General features: G+C 36.7%; 1 protein-coding gene across 1 annotated transcript; it reads left to right on the forward strand.

Annotated features, from left to right (window-relative positions):
- On the forward strand, positions 1–22147 carry Cep55 (centrosomal protein 55). Its single transcript, XM_015500131.2, has 9 exons — positions 1–268; positions 2758–2952; positions 5485–5760; positions 8442–8510; positions 15222–15372; positions 16734–17038; positions 18282–18353; positions 19314–19439; positions 21010–22147. Exons 2-9 carry the CDS (start codon positions 2770–2772, stop codon positions 21208–21210), a joined length of 1383 nt encoding a protein of 460 aa, XP_015355617.1. The 5' UTR covers positions 1–268; positions 2758–2769; the 3' UTR covers positions 21211–22147.
- The last annotated feature ends 179 nt before the right edge of the window (positions 22148–22326 follow it).

Genomic DNA, 22326 nt, shown 5'->3' on the forward strand with positions numbered 1-22326 from the left:
GGGCAGACAGCGTGCGCTGTACTTCACCTCAGGTGTTAGCTGAACCCCGGGCGGCGGTCGCGGAGGGTGGCTGTAGAGGCGTGTTGCCGCAGCCTCCTGGCCGGGCTAGACCGTGAGGGAGGCGGGGTTGGTGGGCATATCGCGACCCCCGGACGCAATCTCTGCCGGCTCCGATCTGTACCCCTTTTCTTGTTGCTGGCTTAGTGCCTGGCACCGGGGTGGGCGCCTCTCGACCATCGTATTGTCGATTTCTCCTTTGGACTTTGCGGTGCGTATTATCACGTCCTTACAGAGAGGCCAAGTGACTTGGCCAAGGTCTTTTCGTTAGTATACAGCTTTTACTGATCAGCAAACCCTTTCGTATCCCTTCTACAAACGCCTTCATTTTAGAGATGAGAAAACTAGTGTCTTTTTGAAGCTTTTCTTTTCGTGTCTCTCTGCCCACGTGAGATTTTTTGTGACAGACTTTTTAAATTGTGCAATACATGTACTGTAATACATGCCTTGTGCAGTTTACTGGATTGAAATTCTGTGGTCACCTTTCTGTCCAGATTGATATAGATCACTTCAGCCATTCAGCAAATCATTTCTGAGAACCTGCTGTCAGGCTATATAGATAACCAAATAATAATAATAATAATAATTTTTCAAAATGCAGCCCCTGAAGTAATTATTGAAGTCTGAAAAAAAAAAAAAGGCTGGGGAAGGATACTACTGGGTGCCAGGTTGCTTTGTGGGAGGCATCCCTTATTAGAGGTAACAGAGGGAGGGGTTCCTGAAGAAGATGCCACTGCCAGGCAAGGTCTGAACAGGGGCCCTGTTGAGAACAGAAAATTCAGGGAAAGGTGGTTGGTAGGAGTAGATGGTTGGGGAGATGCTAGTGGGGTCTAGGCTAGAGGCTGGAAACTATAGTCATTCACTGCAGGCCGTGTTTAAAGGTTAGGAAGCAAATATCTCCAGTTATTTCAAGTTCTGCTGATCATATTTTTTTCTGTCCTAATGACTTGTCCTGTTAACCCAGTGTATCAAGTTCAAAGGGTGATATCAACAGAAGCACATAAGAAGGAACTAACATGACAACAGGTTCCTGAGACACCATAACCTTGCATTTGACTCACCAGATTTACTAGCTCCCTTAGTCTTAAACCTTATAATGGGCAAAAGTCTGGGACCAACCATTAGATATGTGGTTTGTTCAATTAAGTCGACAACACAGTTATGGTATTTTTAGGCTTTCTGATTTCACCCAGAACAACTTTATAAGTCACTTCCCCACCATCCTTTCTAAGTAGACCCCCCCCTTATTTATTTATTTATTTTTTTACTGCACTTTTACTCTGTTCATTTCCTGTATAGTATTTATTACAGTTTGAGAATCTAGCCAGGTGTGTGGCACATGCCTGTAATCCCAGCAGTTTGGGAGACTGAGGCAGGAGAATCCCAAGTTCAAAGCCAGCCTCAACAACTTGGCGAGGCCTTAAGCAATATAACAAGACCCTGTCTCAAAATAAAACATAAAAAGGGCTGAGGATGTGACTCAGTGGTTAGGTGTTCCTGGTTCAATCCCTGGTACCAAAAAAAAAAAAAAAAGAATCTGCTAATCTGTTTGTTTCCTGTTATTGTTTGCTTATTTTACTGCATCAAAAGCTCCACAAGAACAGGAAGCATGTCTTTTTTTCTTTTGTCTATTTGTACCTAGTATCATTAGGCTACTCAATAAATAGAATATTCTATAGTAATTTTTCTATGGATTAAAGATCTTACACTCTTCTAGATTCCTTAATCACATTGCCATTATTTTACCATGAGATACATGGCATTTTAAAATCTCCTTAATGAAGAATTACTTTCTCGTAATGCTAGGGATCAAGCCCAGAGCCTTGCATTTTTGAGGCAAACATTCTACCACTGAGTTATACCCCCAGGCCTAAAGCCATTTTTAGGTACTATTTATATGTATAGTATGTTGCACAATATATTTGCCTGCTTAGTTTGTGTTATATATTTGGCCTTCTAAAATGTCATCTAGAAGGGTTATCAGACTTAATTTGACCCTTTGTTTTAATTCCTTTCTTTGCCTAAATCCCTGAATATTGTGCCTCTTTTCCTATAAATGTTTCCTCTTGGATTCTCCTCGATTCTTCCCTCTATGATTTTTCAAATGGCTATTAAGATAGAGCTGAATTAATCATATCTTCTAAAATAGAGGATATACCATTATGTTAAGTAAAGGTATTTCAATGCCAATAAATTCAGAAATTGATAATTTACCACCAGCTTTTTTTTTAAAAAAAATTTTTTTAGTTGTAGATAGACACAGCACCTTTATTTTATTTATGTGCTGCTGAGGATCGGACCCAGAGCCCCATGCATTCGAGGCAAGCGCAGCCCTACTACCGCTTTTTATACTTGGGTATGATATGTCCTTGATTGTGACCTACTTCTTTCAGGCTTCATTGTAATGATTGTGGACCCCTCCATTGTTTTTCAAACAAAAACTTATACTCTACCACATTTGCAGAATACTGCATAAAACATAAGTATGCAAATTGATATTTTTAGAAGGTTACTATTCTGCATGTGTCTGCTGAGATTTAAAAAAAAAAAAAATCCTAACACTCCAGATATCTTCTTCCATCTTTTCTTTCATACTCCACTGGTTTGGATATATTATTTCAGTTTAGACCAAACTTACTTTCAAACCTGAGATTTAAATTCTTAGACTTATAAAATACAATTGAATTTTGTCTTTAATAGACCATTTCAGAGATGTCTTCCAAAAGTCCCAAAGAGTTGATGAAGAGTAAATGGGGAGCAAAGCCTGGTAACTCGAAATCAGAAACTGCATTAGAGAAATTTAAGGGAGAAATTGCAGCTTTAAAAACATCAGTGGATGAAATCACAAGTGGAAAAGGCAAACTGACTGATAAAGACAAACACAGACTTTTGGAGGTACATGATCTTTTAGCCCTTCAGGTTGTAATAAGCTTTCTTAGAAAATGATGTATTATGATTTCCTGATGCCACCATTACTCTTGTTCCACTCAGTTCTTTAGTTTTGGAAAGATGACCCTTGGATTTGGAATCTTAAATTCCTAGTTCGACTTTGCTAACTATTAGACATACTTCAGTACTTAGGTGTTTTGAGATTATCACATACTAAGTTTGTTTCAGAAATAAAGACAATAGTTCTGCACCTTCAACACAACACTGTAGTCTCTTTTTCAGTTACATAAAATAAAGTTATAACCTAATTCATAATTCCTCCTATAGCTTTTTTGTTATTTAGCTTAATGACATGAATTTTTGTTTTGCTGTGTCTTAGTCTGTTTTGGTTGTTGTTGCTGCTATAATAGAATGTCACAGACTGAGTAAGTTAAAAAGGAAAAAGACTTATTTGGTTTATCTCCTTCACCTCTTATTAGGCTCTACCTCCCAACATATTACATTGAAGATTAAGTGAATTTTGGAGGGACACATTCAAACTATGGCACAATGTATTTAAGATATTCAAATATAAATTTTGTCACTCCCCAAACCCCCCTCGAGGAACTTAAGCATGCTAGGCAAATGTTTTACCACTGAGCAATATTTCAGGCCCCTGTTTTTTAATTGTCTATAAGTGTTGTATTTTCATGCTTTTTGGAATACTGGATTTATTATTCATTGATGTGTACTTTAAGGATACTGTACCATTCTTATATCTCTTTTTACTATAGGATTATTTATGCAATAATCATACTATCTTTTTTTTCTATTAGTTCATTAAATGTAAAAAAAATCAAATTTATCCATTTAGGATATTAAATCCTCTATTCATTTCAGAATGTAAAATAGTATTCAAATTTATTTGTAAATGTTTAAAAACCTATTTTATCATGCATATTGGCTGCTTTCCACGTAACCTTTGCTTTTAGGTGCTTTGAGATAAAATTATTCCACGCATTGGCATTTTGCATGCTATTTAACTATATTTCAGATTCTCTAATTTTTAATTTGTTATGGCACAGGGAACTTATTAGAACTGGGAGGATCTAAAAATAAGTTTGGTTTTCATCTATTTTACAAAAGTGCTCTTATTGTTCAAATTTAGTAAACAAATGATTAAAGAGTATCATTTGATTCTTTTAAATTTCATTTATAGGCACATCATAGAACTGAATTATTATTGACTTTTATACAACATAAATTACTTAAGCACTGAGAAATGAACTATCACCATTTTATAAACAAATGTTATTTTGCATTCTGGTAAAGGAATATTATAGCTTTCCTGAGAGATGTCTTTCTGGTTCATTGCTCCTTTGACAAGTACTAAATGCTTTGTTCCTTTATAAGCCGTTGAAATTCAAGTTCTGTTACTTATTCCCATATGTTGTAATTGTGCCCATTAGAACTAAACAGAACAAGTCTATCCTTTATCCAAATATACATTTTATCAGACATTTGAGGAAATCTTGCTTCCTTTTGCTTTTCTGCAGAAAACACGTTCTCTGGCTTATCATCCTCAACACTTTGTGGTTTGTCTGTATCCCTTCTGAATTATGCACCCCAAATTGAGAGCAGTCCCCAAATGTTTTTTGGCTAACAAATTGAAATGGTACTATTATATGTACTTACTGAATATCTTACTCTACTAAAACCAGAAATTGTCTGGCTCTGTATCTATGTCATACTACTGATTTGATTTAAGCTTGTGGCCAACTAAAATCCCCTCTTAATTTTCTACCTAAACTTTAATTTCCCTGTTTTTTATTTGAATAATTGCTTTTTTTCTCCTTAAATGCAAATTTTAATTTGACTCTTTGCTTAGTCATTCGAACAATTGTTTCTATCATCTTTCTATTGGCTTTTCCCCCTTATGCCAGCAGCAGTATAATAGTGTACTTACTTTCAGATCTTGGAAAATGTTGAACACTTCTTTAAAGATCACTTTCTAGATTTAATACCAGATCATTTACCTGCCATAAGTAGGCTGATTAATTCATCTTTAAGTTATAGTCCATAACTTTTCAAATCTTCTGGTTCAAGTTCACTAAAAAAACATGTGTATCTTGGGGGACCCACATTTGGCATTTAGGTTTATAAAAGCTGATATTTTGGAGGGAAGATTCTAAAATACTCATATGAGTGCCAGTTTTCCTTTAGCTTTCTCTCCCCACCCTTGGTTTTTCTTTTCTCTGTGTCTGTGCCTATTCATTGTATATGTATGTTACCTAGAGCATAAATTGATGTATTGGCTTATCTGCCACAGTCTGGCTGGGCACAAATGCCGCAGTCTGGATACCTACTTGGCTAATGGCTCCCAGCACTTATCTCTCTGGGAACTGAGCATAGAACTTGGTTTTATCTTCCTTTTTGATCCTGGTATCATAAAACCAACTTGACATATAATAAACATTTCATAAATGCTTGTTGAATTACATTGTTTCACTGAATGTTTGACCTGGCTTTGTTCTAAGAGTCTTCTTAGTTTATATCTAGAAAATTCGAGTTCTTGAAGCTGAGAGGGAGAAAAATGCTCATCACCTCACGGAGAAGGACAAAGAAATACATCGACTCAGAGACCAGCTGAAGGCCAGATATAGTACAAATGCATTGCTTGAACAGCTGGAAGAGAAAACAAAGGAAGGTGAAAGGAGGGAACAGTTGTTGAAGTCCTTAACTGAAGAAACAGATGTTTTGAAAAAACAATTGTCTGCTACAACAGCAAGACTTGCTGAACTTGAAAGCAAAGCCAGCACACTTCGTGTATCACAGGTGCTAATAATTTCTTTAAACTTAAGGGTTTTTCTAAATTATAAGAATACAATTTGTAATTCTTAGGAAAAGTGAGCTTATTGAAGTATGATTGCTAGATGATGAGATAGCATAGTAAACATACAGGTCACTTACTTGGGTCTAGAAGATTTTTTTGCTACTTGCTAGCTGTGTGACTGAATAAATTCCTTAACTTCTACCTTAGAGACAATGACAGGGTTCTCCAGACCTCTTTCTTAAGCCTCAGTGTCCATATTAGTAAAACCAGATAAGAATACTGATTAAATGTGACAGTGTAAAGTGCCTACCATAGTACCTGTCAATACTGAGTGTTCTGTAAAGGATTACTTATTGATCAAACTTTTGATTCTTTTGGAAATTTGAAAATTTGATTAATATTAATAAAACTATTAATACTACCTATAATTGTAGCTTTCGAATATATAATGTCTCAATGCTATTAATGGTCTTGTCTTTGCACTTTATCTCACCTTTGGAGTGGACTTAGTAATCTGACCTATACATTTGTGCATACTTTCATATATAGGTAATTGAGTGTTTCTCCATAACAGTGCAAAGAGCTGAAGTTTTCTAGAGAACTCCACAAACCTGAAACTCATGAAACATTATAGTCAGACTTGAAATGCTTCTAAAATCTCTTCTAGAAGTTTAAGAATTAGTCCCTCACCCATCTTCCTTTCCCTTTTTTTGGTGGTGGGGTTGGGGGTACTGAGGATTGAACCCAGAAACCCCCTACCACTGAGCTCCATTCCCCAACCCTTTTTATTTTGAGACAGGATCTCGCTAAGTTCCCAGGGCTGGCCTCCTAAGTAGCTGGGATGACAGGTGTGTGCCACCGCACCCAGCTAGTTTCTGTATTTTTAATATGAGATGTGAACATTAGTAGAACTCTTAACTTTTAAAGATGTATTCTTAAATAATTTTGTGGGTTGTCTGGTGTTGATTTCTGCTCATCAATATGTTCAGGTGCTGTGACATATAGCCTTCAAATCTTAGTGTCTTTCACAAGAAATGTTGATTTTTGTTTTTCCTCCTGTCACCATCCAGGGCAGGTTGGAATGTAGGAGGCTTTGCTCCACAGAATCATTCAGAAATCCAGTAGCTTCTAGTGTCCTTTGGGAGGGAGTCTTCCACTAGATGCTCTGTGTGCAGCTGTGATATAGAAAGAATTGCCTGGGAGAGTTTGGGACCAGGTTTGGGACTGGCGTATTTCACTTCTGCTTACACTTATTAGACAGGATTAGATCACATGGTTCCACTAACCCCAGGGATGACTGGGAAACTAGTCTACAGTTTGTTCAAGGAAAAAAAGAAAAGTATTTAGTGAAACCTCTCTGTCATAGTTCCTACCTGGAAGGCTAAATTGAACAAGAAAGGGCTATATATTAATGTGAGTAAAAAAATATTTGGGGCTTCCTTATATATGATATTAAAAAAAAAAAAAGCCAAAGAAAATCCAAACACTCCAAAATATAGTTGTTTTTTTTTTTTTTTTTTTAAGTTTGTAGGCTACCCTGGGAGCATTCCCATCTTTTTTTTCTTCCTGTATGAGAAAATGAAGGAAAAAAAGAGGAGAGAAATTAGGTTTGAGTTTTATATAATTTGTATGAACTAATACTAATTAATATTATTTCAAGTTGAGCATCCTAATCCCAAAATCCAAAATGCTCCAAAATCTGAAACATTTTGAGCACCAGCAAGACACTACAGGTGTAAATTCTCACACTTGAGCCCTTGTGACTAAGGTGGTAGTCAGAATGTGGGCACACTCAATATTTTGTACAAAATTACCCCCAGGCTGTGTGTGTAAAGTGTGTGTGAAACATAAATGAATTTAGTGTGTAGAGTTGAGATCCATCCACAAGATATCTTATAATGTATATGCAAATATTCCAAATGCTGAAAAAATATGAAATGCAAAACCCCTCTGGTCCTAACATTTTTGGATAAGAGATAACTCAACCTGTAATAATCTAAAATATTAGTACTAATTATTGTGATTATTATAAATAGTAATATTATTTTTATTAATGTTATTATTATTATCATTATTTTATGTACTGGTAATTTAACCCAGTGGTGCTTTACCACTGAGCTACATCCCCAATCCTTTTTATATTTTGACATGGGGTTTTACTAAGTTGCTAAGGCTGACCTTAAACTTGTAATCCTCCTGTCTCGGACTCCCATGTCAATAATGCTAGGATTATAGGCATGTACTACTGTGCCCAGCCTACAAAATATAATTCTTGAAAAATAAAAACACTTTTAAATTTTTTGTTTGACAATTTATATTTTCCAGGTTTCACTGAAATAGCGCAGTTGTTTTGTTTTGACAGTTTTTGGTAAAAACCACTAGTTTATTCTTATGCATGAAAGGCTGTTGTGGTGATCCTGGGGTCCAGAGCATCTCGGAAGTCAAATGAGATTTGAAATCTCAGGCTTTACAGCTTGCTTAGGAAGCTTCCAGGAGATCTTAATTCTGACAGTAGTCCTCTGGTAACTATCACTAGGTTGATGTTTTACCATCACGTACCAGATCTGGATTTTGAGATTCCCCAGAGAAGTATACTATATTTTTATGGAACTAAGTATAAATATAAAAAGGAAACTTCTGTTGTTAAAAGTATACCTTTAACTAATAACTGGGTTATTTACAGACTGTGGCTGCAAACTGCTTCAACTCATCAATGAGTAATATTCATGAGATGGAAGTACAGCTAAAAGATGTAAGTTTATTTCTTTTTGTTAATTACTTGGTAAAGAGGACTTATTCATCTTTTCTTAAATTTCATAGAAATTGAAACATGAGTATTGAAAAAAATCTAGTTGTAAAACAGGAGAACTGAGTGGTTTGTGATCGTTGCCTAAGTCTCTTCCCAAGCATTCAAGAAAACTATTTCCTTTAAGTGCTCTGTTTAGTTTAGAAAACCCTAGAAATTACCTGCTGCTAATACATATTTCAACAACATCCCTTCTCCACCTAAATCTAATTTGCCCAACTATTTTATTATTATAATGTAATTTAATTTATGGTTTCTTCTCTTTGTTTATCCATGCAAGGTATATTCTCTTTTTTGGAAATCTTTCTTTTGGAACCAGGATTTGCTTTTTATGGTTTGAAAAGGAAAAACATTTCTGTGTACACTCAGTACTCTTTTCTCTAGAATTTGATATGAGTTTTTTTTTTTTTTTTTAAGTATATTGGTAAAGCTGTGTTATTTCAAACTTACATCTTAAATGGATAGGTAGTTTTTCAAGGAGTTGAATAAACTGAGGACATATGACTGCTATCAGTGTTTCTTTAAGTTTTAATAATAGATATATTAAAGGTAGGTAGATATTTTGATTGCAGAAATGTTACTGGCATGTCTACCCTGATAAGCATGCTCTTAAGATTCCTGCTTTATTTTATCTGATAAGTGTCCCTTGAAGTCTATTTGATCTTTAAAAGAATTTAGATCTCCTGAGTGTCTGACAGGGCGCTACTGTACCTTTCTCAAAGTGATTTACCTAGAGGTAACTAAAATAAAGAAGCAATATAATTTTTAAACTGTCAAAATAGGCTTTTTTTGTGTTATATATCACACTGAACTTTATCACATTCTATGCGTATTAGTCCTGCTAGATGTGCATATTTGTGAATGATTTACTTTATACATCTTCTGTTTCCCATTAATTCTACCATGCTGGTTTTTCAGCTACTCCTTGAAGGCATCACCTTTTTTCTTTCTGTTCCTTCTAACAGGGATGCTCTTCCCCCAGTTAACTTCATGAAGTTTCTATAATATCACTTTCTAGGGGGAGGCTGGGACAGGGTTGTTTTAATGCCACCTTGTCTAAGATTATAGCTCTCAGATAGTTCCTATTGCCTTTTTCTGCCCCTTCTCCCAATCCTGTATTACTGAAGCTTACAATCTGTTTTACTTACAACCCTTAAAAATAGTATACCTTTTTTAAGGTCTAGCTGTATCATTCCTCAGCTATCATTTAGATCTGACCAACATTTTGAAATAATGCATTACCTGGAGTTAATGCTGTAAACATTGTCAAATGTCAATGCTTTTGTATTTAAGAATTATGTTGGTACAAGCTAGATAGAACAAATAGCTAAAAGGAAGTTTTAATAAGTATTTCTTCCTCTTAATTTTAACAATCTGATTTTTAAACAGAATTTAGGGAAATAAACAATAACTAACTTTTTTAAATCTGAAAAAATTCAGGGCTGGGGATGTGGCTCAAGTAGTAGCGCGCTTGCCTAGCATGTGTGCAGCCCGGGTTCGATCCTCAGCACCACATAAAAGCAAAGATGTTATGTCCGCCGAAAACTAAGAAATAAATATTAAAAATTCTCTCTCTCTCTCTCTAAAAAAAGAAGAAAAGAAAAAAAAAGAAAAAATTCAAATGAGCAGAGAAGTTCCAAGCATGAGAATGGTACATATAATGCCCATATCCTCTTTATCAAAATTCAACCATTACTATCATTTTGCCCCATTTTGTACTCTTGTTTTCTCTTTTACTTCCACCCCCACACAGACACATAGTATTTTTTAAAAAATATTTGAGAGGATACACATATCCATCATCCTTTAAGCTGACATATTTCAGTGTATCTTTCCTAAGAAGGAGGATAGTCTCTTACATGACTAGCTTGGACTGCAATCTCAGTACATTTATCATGGACATAGTGCTTCTATCTAATCTACCATCCTTAATCCAGTTTTATCAATTGACCCACATGTTTTTTTTTAAATTCCTCCAGTAGAGGGTAACATATTTAACCTACTTTGGAATTTTTGCCCACAGAATATTTAGTGGATCCCTGTTAAAAGAGGAAGGAGAACATTAGCAGTATTCCACAGGACTTCAGTTTTGCCCATATTGTATGTTTTTATTGATTGGATGAAAATGTTAAGTACATATCGTACAAATGTGTAGATGACACAGAATGGAAGGGATAACTAATGCAATGTTGATATTAGAGATTAAAAACTAATAACATCAATATTTATTTATTGATAGATATCCATTTGTTGACACTATTAGAAGAAAGAACAGATGCAGAGTGTGGAATAAAGAAACACTTATTTTATTGAAGTAACATCGCCTTCATGTGGCCTTTTAGGATATAGCCTCTTAAATCTTCTACCAATGCGCATTTTTGTCAGTGGATACTTTTTGTCAGTGGATACTTTTTCAGTAAAGTATCCACCAGTTCTTTTAAAAGAAAAATATTTCATAATCATCTGATGTTGATTTAAATTATTTCCTTCTTAAAGGCGTAAATTTGTAAAGTTTGATGTAAAATTAGGTTTCTTTAGTGTTGAACATACTGTAAATTATAGCTATTTAGATATACACAATATACAATGCTACCTCTCTTAGCAACTAAATTTGAGCATGAACCCAAGGTCCTTGTGAGTCTTTTCTTTGAAAGATGCATAGAATATGAACAAGAACTTCACTAGGAATTGCAGTGTATCTAAATAAGAAAGTGATTACTGCAGCCTACTTTGAGATAAGCCATGAATCTTGGCCATCTTCTCAACTATACTAAGTTTATTATGAAGTCTAGATGTTAGTATTCATATTTCTTTGAGGCTGATTATTTTTCTCCAACATTTTATTATGAAATCTTTCACACAGAAAAGTTGAAAGAAAGTACACTGGACGATTGTACATCTATCACTAAGTTTCACTAAAGAGACAGACTCATTAAATCAGTTTACTACAATGAAAACATCCATTCGTGGAACTTTACATCATTGAGGTTATAATACAGAATGGGTATACAATATCTCCACCCTGATAGTGAACTCTTAAGCCAAGCAAAAAGAAGCACTGTTAAAGTTGCCTGATGAGTACAGAGAGCAGAGTATCATAGGGTGGTGGCCTGGACTAAGTCTTTAATTCTGGAGATGGCTTCTGTTTACTTAACCCTTCTCCTAATCCTACAAAAAGCAAATACTGCAAGTCCTTTAAGTCCACATACCTGGACTTGTAGAAGAAGCCTAACAAAGCAGTAGAGAACCCTCTAGACTTGTGAGTTTCTATGCATGCAGATCTTTGTGGGTATGAATCTCAACTGCATGTGTCTTTAAGAGTTAGAAGTTCTTACCAGAAAGCAGAGTTCCTGATCCACAACTAAAACCTTCACGTTCCTTAGCATGCTTCATCCTGCAACTAGGGACCTGGGATGAGTGGCTACTTTCAAAGGAAACTTGATTATTCTATTTTCAAATTGAGATTAAAATAGAATTTTGTCCATGCATGATAGGTCATTTTAAGATCAAGAGGGCTATTTGTGTAGTTCTTCCAAAAGTTAATAATCTGACATCCATATTTAATAATGAGGTCTGTGAATTCTGTCATAGGTCTCCAAGGTGTGAACTACCATGAACCCTGGATTTATAGCCCATCCCAATGCATATACATGAATAGGTTCCAATTCCTGTTGTACAAAGCCAGTGTTCTTTGGGGAAAAGTCTGGTTATATATGTAGAGGTTAAAGAATAGTACTAACCACTAAAAAGAACGAATTAAAAAAAAATTTAAAAAAGAATAGTACTAACCACTTGTCCCTCCTTATCCCTTCAGAGTGAGATGGAAGCTTGTGGGCTGGGGGAGCTCCTCCTCCTTGGTATACCTAATACAAATTCAGGGTGGTTCAAAAAGAATCGAACCCTTTTGAAGATGCATTCCAGTATGTATGTTTTATTTGATTAAAGTTACACCATGCAACTCTTTTGTCAAGACCCTTGTATTTGTGTCATCTCTTTCTGGCAGCCCTGAAGCATATGAGTTGTACATCCTGTTTGCCATGTCCCCTGATAATAATGCAGCACAACAGATCTGAGACAAATTATGACACAAGAAGTACATATTAAACACTTGTAAGCTTTTAGAAACAATTATCTTAGTTTCATTACAAAGGGGTTTTATTGCATTTTTGGTATATTAATCAGTGACTATTTAATAGACTTCTGAAAATGTTTGATTCTTTTTGAGCTGCTCTAAATGTATTGTTCTAGTGTGTGTGAGGAACTGCTAGATTCATTCTTGGCCTCTCCTGTCTCCTGTGAACGCTCAAATTTCAGTTGGAGACTCAAGGGTGCAGTCTTGCTTCCTGGTCCTTGTAGCCATTGTGTACCAATTAATGTTATCATCATTGTTCACAAACAGCCCCTTGCTGTGGAAGCAGTGAATGCTTGCATGGAAATATAAAACAAAACAAACACCGAAACAAGCCTGGACCCCACCTTCCATGGGACTCATGATCTAGTTAAAATGAGATGTATCATTGGGACACAATTAAGGTCACTAGTTACATGCCCAGTAGGTTGGATTGGCAATAAAAATACTGGTGGCTTGTAAGAAGAGAGAACTTGCTGAGGGCAGTTTTTTTGAGCTGCTCCAAATTTATTGTTCTAGAGTGTGTGAGGAACTGCTAGATTCTTTCATAGACTCTCTTGCCTCCTTTGCTCGCTCTCACAGTTGGGGCTTGTGTGGTGCTTCATAAAACTACATAGCCATTCCACTCTGTTTCAGCCACTAAAGTATTAGGTATTTCCCAGTATCTTGTTGCAGACAAGCATAGTTGTGATTTGTAAGTTTTGAATCTTAAGCTAGGTGATCCACTAGGCTGTGAGAGCATCTCCAGTTTCTTGAGGGGACAATATGATGGAAATGAAAAACTAATATTAGTAATTGTCAAGTGAATTGCTTCTCATTTCCCCGCTCAGTTAAACAGACTCTGCTTGTTTTATTAGTATTCGTTACTTTTGAGTATATGTTGTACTTGAAGATTGAGAATTCTTTTAGAGAAGCATGATCTTATTATCTGTTTGAGAGAAATAACAGAGAAAAAGCTGAAGATGGTTGATAAAGTAAAAACCATTTTTAAAAGTAAGTTGACATTTACTAAAAACTGCATCAGTAAGCACTGTATTAGTTTCCTAGGGCTGCCATAACAAATGGCCTCAACATTGGTGTCTTAAATAACAAAAGTGTATTATCTCTCAGGCTGGAGGCCAGAAGTGTGAAATCAGGGTGTCAGCAAGGCCACACTCTCTCTGAAGGCTTTGAAAGAGACCCTTCCTTTCCTCTGGCAGCTTCTGGTGCCTGCAAACACCTTGAGCTTGTGGCAGCAAGCCAGCCTCTGCCTCTACCATCACATGGCCCTCTTAGAGTACTGGACATCTGTCTTCTCTTCTCATGAGGACACTAGTCATTGTATTTAGGGCTCACTCTTCTCCAGTATAGCCTCATCTTAACCAATTGTATCTTCAAAAACCCTGTTTCCAAATAAGATCACATTCTACGGTTTCAGATGGACATGAGGTTGGGGGGACACTATTCAATCTCCTGCAAGTATGAAGCCCCTGTATGAAAGGCGAACAATCCCAGTTTGGGGGGTTTTACTTGAGTTCTAACAGATATAAAGGGTGAAATTGGTAATAAAGAGAAGGGAGCAATTGAAGTTTGATTCTCCAGGAAGTAGACACTGAAGGGGAGTTAGAAATGCAGGTAATTTATTGTGGGGCAATATATGTGACAGGAAAAGGAAGGATACACGGGGGACCATCCAATCTGGTAAAAACCTGACAAGGTCTTTATCAGCTCCATAGGAACTTCAGACCAGAAACTACTCCCGAGCAATGTCCCATGTTGGGCAGAAGTCACCAGGTCCTTGATTTGCTGTTGGCTAAGCTCAGCCCCAAAGCACAGAGACTTGAAGGAGTTAATAGCAAGAGGTGGCCAGCTAACCCCTCTACCTGCAGCCAGGCAAAGCTTTTTCTTTTTTTTTTTTTTTTCTTCTTTGTGTGTGTGTGTGTGTGTGGAGGGGCAGGTACTAGAGATGGAACTTAGGGTCTGGTTCATGCTAGGCAAGTGCTCTACCACTGATCTACACATCTAGCCCACAAAAATTGTGTTTTATGTTCAGTTCAAATAAATTACAGCTCGGTTTCATGATCAGCTCATTTTTCTTTTTCCAGACACAAAATAATTTTTTGTTTGTTTGTTTTTGTGGTGCTGGGGATTGAACCCAGGGCCTTGTGCATGGGAGGTAAGCACTCTACCAATTGAGCTATATCCCCAGCCCCAACAAAGCTTTTTCTTGAAGTGGGATCTGAGCAGCTTTTCTTTGTCTGCTGCAAAGGCATAGTAGTTTACAGAGCATGAAGTGTCCACAGACATAAAGTGAGCTGTATATAGGAAGTAGCAATTAACAGGACTCAATCCCATGTAAATTATGACTTTGCCATACTGTTGTGGATTCTCAAGGTATGTGACATAATGGTTGACCATAATTATTCTATGGGCCATACAAATTTTTAAGTGTTAGAAAAGACTAACATTACATCAGGTGGACCCCCTTGTCCATTTGAAGATTTTTGGTTTTTATTATACCATTGATTTTCTTTCATCTTCACTATAAGGCTCTGGAGAAAAATCAACAGTGGCTTGTGTATGATCAGCAACGAGAGGCCTACGTTAAAGGACTTTTAGCAAAGATCTTTGAGCTGGAAAACAAAACGGAAACAGCTGCTCCTTCACTCCCACAACAGATAAAAAAGACTGAATCAGAAGGTACAAAAATGTTCTTTGGGGACAGGCCTGACATTTTCCAAAAGGAGTGATTCATCAAATTTAGGTTTTTATAGATAGGTGTTAGAAAGTAAAATAAGAGTCTTCTGAGTTTGAGGTAAGAAATCCCATTCTGCAGGTCTGTTCCAGGCCTTGTGTTTTCAGACAAGAGGGCACAAGATAGGGTTGGAGGGCCATGACTGGCACCTCTGGAGTCATGATGTCTCCTCTGCCTGTGCATGCCTTGGCCCCCTTCACAGTCCTCCAGCTTGATTTCCCTCAGAGTTGCCCTGGTCACTAGCTGTCTGTTTACATTGCTTCCCTTCAGCACCAATTCATGTCAACCCCTGGAGAAAGAATAAGTTTTATAGATTATTCTCTAGTCGTTTGAACCTCACTACAGACTTCAGATGAAATTTCTTACTCATGGTACTATCTTTTTGCCAAGTGCTTTGCAGTTCACTTGACACTGATCCCAGTTGAGTGTGACAACAGCTCTAAGAGGTGGGGCAGGAAGGGCCATTAGTTTCATTTTACCAATGAAGAAGTGGGTCCTGTAGTTCTAGCTGACAGGCCAGGACAAAGAGAAGCCCCGTGCAAAGAAGCACTGCTTAAAAGCCTGACAGCCCTGAGGGAAACGCAGCCTTGAATTATGTAAAGAGATGTGTAGAGCAAGGGAAGCCAGAGCCTCATCTTGAAGTCTCACATCTGAATATTTAAAAAGAACCTAATGCTAAAAGGAAAATATCAAGGGAACATCTCTAGAGGTAATTCAAGGTGTTGAGCCCTAACGGGACAAGGTTACTACTGTGACACCTTTATATATGCACATGGAAGTAGGATTTTAGTTCTGGGCCAAGTCTAATTTTTTCATTTGGTAATAGAGTCTGTTCTCTCTCTACTCCCACTTTCTCTCCCTTTGTCCTCCTGCCTTCTGTTTTTTTTTTAAAGTAATATAAGCATTTATTAAAATAATCTAGTGACAGTACAGAAGTGTCCTACCCTGCCTTTTCCATCTCATCTTCATACTTCTATCTTTAATTTTGGTAATTAATTCCATATGCTAAATTATGAGCTTTTGTCCCTATTTTTGACTTATCTTTAGACATCAGGGACTTCATCTTCCTACAGAATATAACTGTTTCTAGTGCTTCTTTGTGACTTCTTTGTGACTTCAAATAAAGTATCTGAACTACTATTTCTTAATTCATCAAATATCATCCATAGCTCCCTTTCCTGACTCTTCATTTTGTGAGCTGAAGAAATGGTTTGATCTCATTTATAGAAACATGATTGAATTTTAAGTTCTCAGGAATATTATGGGTTTTATGAAATTAGTTTTGCCATGATGTTGTTCATCATAGGTTATCTCCAAGAAGAGAAGCAAAAATACTACAACCACCTCTTGGCAAATGCCAAAAAAGATCTTGAGGTTGAACGACAAACCATAACTCAGTTGAGTTTTGAACTTAGTGAATTTCGAAGAAAATATGAAGAAACTCAAAAAGAAGTTCAAGATTTAAATCAGCTGTTGTGTTCACAAAGAAAGGCAGATCTGGAAGATGACAGGCATAAAACAGAGAAAATACAAAGACTCAAAGAGGAGAATGATATTGCCAGGGAAAAGATTGAGGAAGAGAGGAAGAGATCTGAAGAGCTCTTATCTCAGGTAAACTTGACCAGAAAGTTTCTTCATTACTCATAATTCAAAGTTTTCATTGAGCACTTACCAAGTGTCGGGGAGTATTTTAACCACTAGCCAGTTAGCAAGGACTGAAATAACATCCTGCCCCCTCATGGGAGTTTACATTCTGGCATGGAAACAGACCATAAAGAATGACCCAAGTAAGTGAATACACTGAAGAAAGTAAAACTAGGTGATATGACAGAGAAATTGGGGTGAGTAAGGCCTGTTAAAGGAAATGGTATTTGGAAAAAAACCTGATGATAAGAAAGACCAGCAAGGTAACTTTGTGGAAATTCCCTCTGAGTGAGAAGGAAGTAGGTATGTGTGAGAAGCCAAAAGAAGATGTAAAGTAGGGAAAGGAATAAGGTTGATCCTGGCTTCTTGATAGATTGTGCTCAAGTAAATCCACATAGTGCCTGCCATAGTCTCATTATACTCACAGTTTTGAGCCAGTTTGTCTTGGTGATGTTGGAGTTACTAAGTTAGAATTATTAGAATTGAATACTACTTTGACAGAAAGTCATTAATTTAAATTTTGCTTGGAAGCATAGAGTAATGGAAAGAACATTTGGAGTCCATATCTGGACATATGGTCTTAAGCAGATCACCTACCTTCTCTTTCTCTGACTCATAGGTCAAATGAATAATAACCTCTACCTGCTTTATAGGGCTCTTGTGAGGGGCAATGGAGGGAACGTAAAAGTGCTCTGTAAACTAAATAAAAGTCAGTGTTAACACTACTATCATAATAGCTAATTATAAAAAATCCTCCAGAGGTTAAGACTCGGGGGAAGGAAAATTAATAGTCAAACATTTTCCGTCTTTACTGCTCTCACTTCTGTCTATGGGGCGAGCTACAAGTGACACTTGGGAAAGATTCCTCAGATAGGATTAAATGTGGCTCCAGCTCTGCAGCCATGGAGGCCAGGCACTACCCACTGTGTTTTCCTACTCTGAAATGATGGCGGATGTCAGAACCTCCAGGAAAGGGGTGTGGCCACCACAGAGTTGGGTGTTGTTTGCAGGGGCCAATCTGTTGACTCAGGGAACTCAGGAGCCAGGAAAGTACTCGGTAGAGAGCCATCAAACCACCAGCTGGAATGAGTCACCCACCTAGCAGGTGTCCTGGTTAGAGATGTGACTTGTGATGTGAGCTTCTCATGCTTCCCTGGTCAAGTGATGAAAGATTAGCTGAGACAATGTTGGTTCTCTTTGCATCCAACAGGTCCAGTTTCTTTACACATCTCTGTTAAAGCAGCAAGAGGAACAAACAAGGGTAGCTTTGTTGGAACAACAGGTACTCACTGGGGTTGCTTCTAAATTTAGTTCAATTGTTAGGAAATGGAATTTCCCCTCATATTTCCACTGTTTTATAGAGAATTGTTTGAAAGTTGTGAAAAGTGTTCTAAAATGACTTGAACTTTTGTACCCATATATTCCTATGGGTAGCCAAACCAGATTTTTTGAGGTGAGATGGCAATTTATTTAACCAGTTGATGTTGGCCTTGGTAAATTTTGCTCTTTCCCTATGACCATAGTTTCTACGTAGCCTAAAAGTCTCTTAATTAGACCACCTTCTGCCAGCAACAGTGGCACACATCTGTAACCCCAGCTACTCTTGAGGCTAAGAAAGAATAATTGTAAGCTTGAGGCCAGTCTCAGCAACTTATTGAGATTCTGCCTCAAAATAAAAAATAAAAGAGGCTGGGGGTAGGGTTCAGTGGAAGAATACCCCTGGGTTCAATCCCCAGTATCACACACACACACACACACACACACACACACACACGGGCCACCTTCAGCAGAATTCAAAAATATACTATTTGTTCTTGAAATGTAGAGCAGAGATTCTTAGTATATTCCAAAACAGGGAATAGCCATTTCTTTCCTTTCCCCCACTCTTCCCCCAGCGCCCCACAGAGAGGATTGGGATGGGATAATTTCAACCAGCAATTTCCATAGCTGCTCTTTATTACCTGTATCTCAAGCCTTGGCATTGCTTCTTGGATAAACCCAGTCCTCAGCCACATTTAGTAACATCTCACTGTGCACTGATGAGTTTCTTATTATGGTGGTACAAAAATGTTTTCTCCTTATACTAATACAGAATGTAAGCATTTAAGACTGGGGATGTAGCTCGATTGTAGAGCTCTTGCCTAGTATTCACACAATCCTGGATTTGATCTCCAGTACCACAAAACAAAAAATGCAAGCATCTAGACAATGACTTTCAGTTGTAATTGTCTTTCCTGGCCAGATGCAGGCATGTACTGTAGACTTTGAAAATGAAAAACTTGATCGTCAAAATATGCAGCATCAATTGCATATAATTCTTAAGGAACTCCGAAAAGCAAGAAATCAGATAACACAGTTGGAATCCTTGGTGAGTTTGGAATGTCTAACACAACATTTCTGTCTTTCTCTTCTGCTGTCTTTCTATTTGTATGTGAAATTATTTCCCAATCCAATAGGATACAGCTTAAGGAAAAGCTAACTTTAACTCAAATAAGTAGGCAAGCCTCTGCCTTGTTTGAAACAACTACCCATAGGACATCAATTCAGAGCTCAGAAAGAGAGACATTATGCAACTCTTGGTAATAATTATATTACAGGCCCCATGTGGTGGTACACACCTATAATTCCCACTATTGTAGAGGCTGAGGCAGGAGGATTGAAGCTGAAGACCACCCTCAGCAACTTAGTGAGACCCTGTCTCAAAAAAATAAAAAAGGCTGGGGACATAGTTCAGTGGTGTAGTGCACTGTACTCAATACCAGTGCCACAAAATAATAATTACATTACTGTTGTTCTTCACCCACTCCAGATGCTATGATTCTAGAGGCACTAAATAGCACCCAATTTAGGGAAGAGGGTGGAAGGTGGGGTTGCTGTAGAATCCTGAACTGAAATTATGTTTTGAGAGAGAGAGAGGGAGACTGATTTTGGAGATAATGGATTGTTATTGTTAATATGCTTTTTAGGTATGTTATAGGTTAGGCATATTTTGGGAGATTACCTTGAAAACATAATACTTAAAAACATAAACCTTTTGAATAATGTTGTTACTATGAGGAAATAGTTTTTCAATTATTTTCATCTTACTAATAAGCTTTTAGATCAAACCCCATGGGAGAGTGTATCTGCACCTCTGTGTGTATAGGTCCCTTTAATACACATGTCACAGTTTATCCTAATACTGCAAAATATTTGGAGAAGGTGAAATGTTACAAATATAACCCCTCCATTTTCAAAAGAGAAAAACAATAGATTTTTTAAAACAAGTAATTTGTAGCTTCTATATTAATAAAATAAAATATATATCTGGCTTTATTTTTTTAGTATGTCATTGATTTCAGGCACTTATATAATATTTAAAATTAAAGGTTAGAATCATTTCTGTTAATGCCTGTTTTTAAAGTATAGGAAACCAGAGGATATGTGAGTTTGTAATTTTCCTGTACTTTTCTTCATGTTTCTACTATCCACGGTTTTCATAGTGTGCTATAAAAATACTCCTTAAACTTGAACTATTCTAAGTTCTTCAGGAAAAAAAAATAGGGAATAGGAAAGTTTCAAAGGTATTATATAATATTTTATTCATTTCTGTGTATAGCCTCTTTGATATACTAAAATTCTTTGCTGCTCTTAATTTTATACAGTTCTTTGTTGCTGACATTTCCCAATTTACCCAACTAGCAAATGTAGTCAGCCTGGCACACGGGCCTCCCATTTATATGAACCCCCAACCCCAGTACTCTTCTTGTCAATTTGAGTAATTATAGTCATTATCTTAGTCATTTATAACTACCTTATATATTACCACCAAAATATTGATGAGCAGAGGTTCAGAAGAAAGTCTGGGCTGAGGCAGCTAGGGAATTTATGAAACAGTTAAAATTGCTGAACAGTGTGCCTTATATACAGATGGTGTTCATTTAAAATTTATTTTTCAGAAACATCTCCATGAGTTTGCCCTCACAGAGCCATTAGTCGCTTTCCAAGGAGAGACTGAAAACAGAGTAAAGGTTGCCTCACCAAAAAGTCCCTCTGCTGCACTGAACGAAAGCCTGGTGGAATGTCCCAAGTGCAGCGTACAGTATCCAGCCACTGAGCATCGAGATCTGCTAGTCCATGTCGAGTACTGTACAAAGTAGCAAACTATTTTTTGTTTTTGTGTTGAAAGATTTAATACTGTATCTTATTGCCTTGATGACATTTTGGATTATACATTCCACCTCTTGCTTGCATATAAAAAACTGCCTCTCTACCTTTGACACTCTGGTATGCAAGCACATCATTGTATTTTTTTTTTTGACGGTTGTAGATCTTTCTTAGCAGAGACACCTCCTGGGAGGATTCATCATCGGGCTGCAAAAACAGAATGTGGTGAGCAGTGTGTACTGAGACTACTAACATTTTGCACTGTTAAAGTATTTGATAAAGAAAAGATATTCAGGTTATTGCTTGTGGGTTAAACCTGCTGTACTGGCAAGCAAATATTTTATATTTTGTGATTTTTAAAAAATCAAAGATAATTAACCAAGGATCTTAGTATGTTCACTTTTTAATTTTTTTTTAAAATCTAAGCACCTAGAACAGCTGCAATTCCAATATCTATGTCCATTGTTAAAAGGTGGTAATATTATTTTCAGTTTTTCCTTGCTATTATAGAACGGTTATTGGAAAAGTTGAGAATGTTCATTGCTGCTAATTGTTGAAATGGTAAACCTAGCTATGTTCTAAGCACAAAGCAGATTCTCTTTGAGAAATATTCTTAAGTAGCCACACACAGTGTCTTCTCTCATATTGTCTGGCTATAACTTTAACTTGGATTTCATTAGCACAGATTGGTTAGCTAAAATTGTGCAAATGAATTTTAATAAAACCATCAATATATTTTATTTTGATTCTTATTTTTGTCACTCTTAAAACTGGGCAATATAATTATCAGCTGTTTGTTTCTCTGAATAAATTTTTATACATGCTTTATGCAAACCAAAAATTTTTTTATTTCTTCAGGTTTTCAATATGCTTAACACTGGGCTCCTGTTAGCAATATAAAGGACAAAAGAATAAAATTATTTAATAAGTTTTGCTGTCTAGTGTATATGTACATACATTGATATGCTAAGATTTCTACCTCAGGAGGAGTTTTGGGAGTTTCAGATTAACAAATGCTGTATGATGATAAGGGAGTTAAGAAAACTCCAGAACCAGCAACTCTGTGAAAGAGGTTAAAGATGCCTGTGCTTTCAGGCGTTTTTGCTGAA

Source organism: Marmota marmota, unplaced genomic scaffold, assembly GCF_001458135.2.
Source record: "Marmota marmota marmota unplaced genomic scaffold, marMar, whole genome shotgun sequence".
NCBI lineage: Eukaryota > Metazoa > Chordata > Mammalia > Rodentia > Sciuridae > Marmota > Marmota marmota.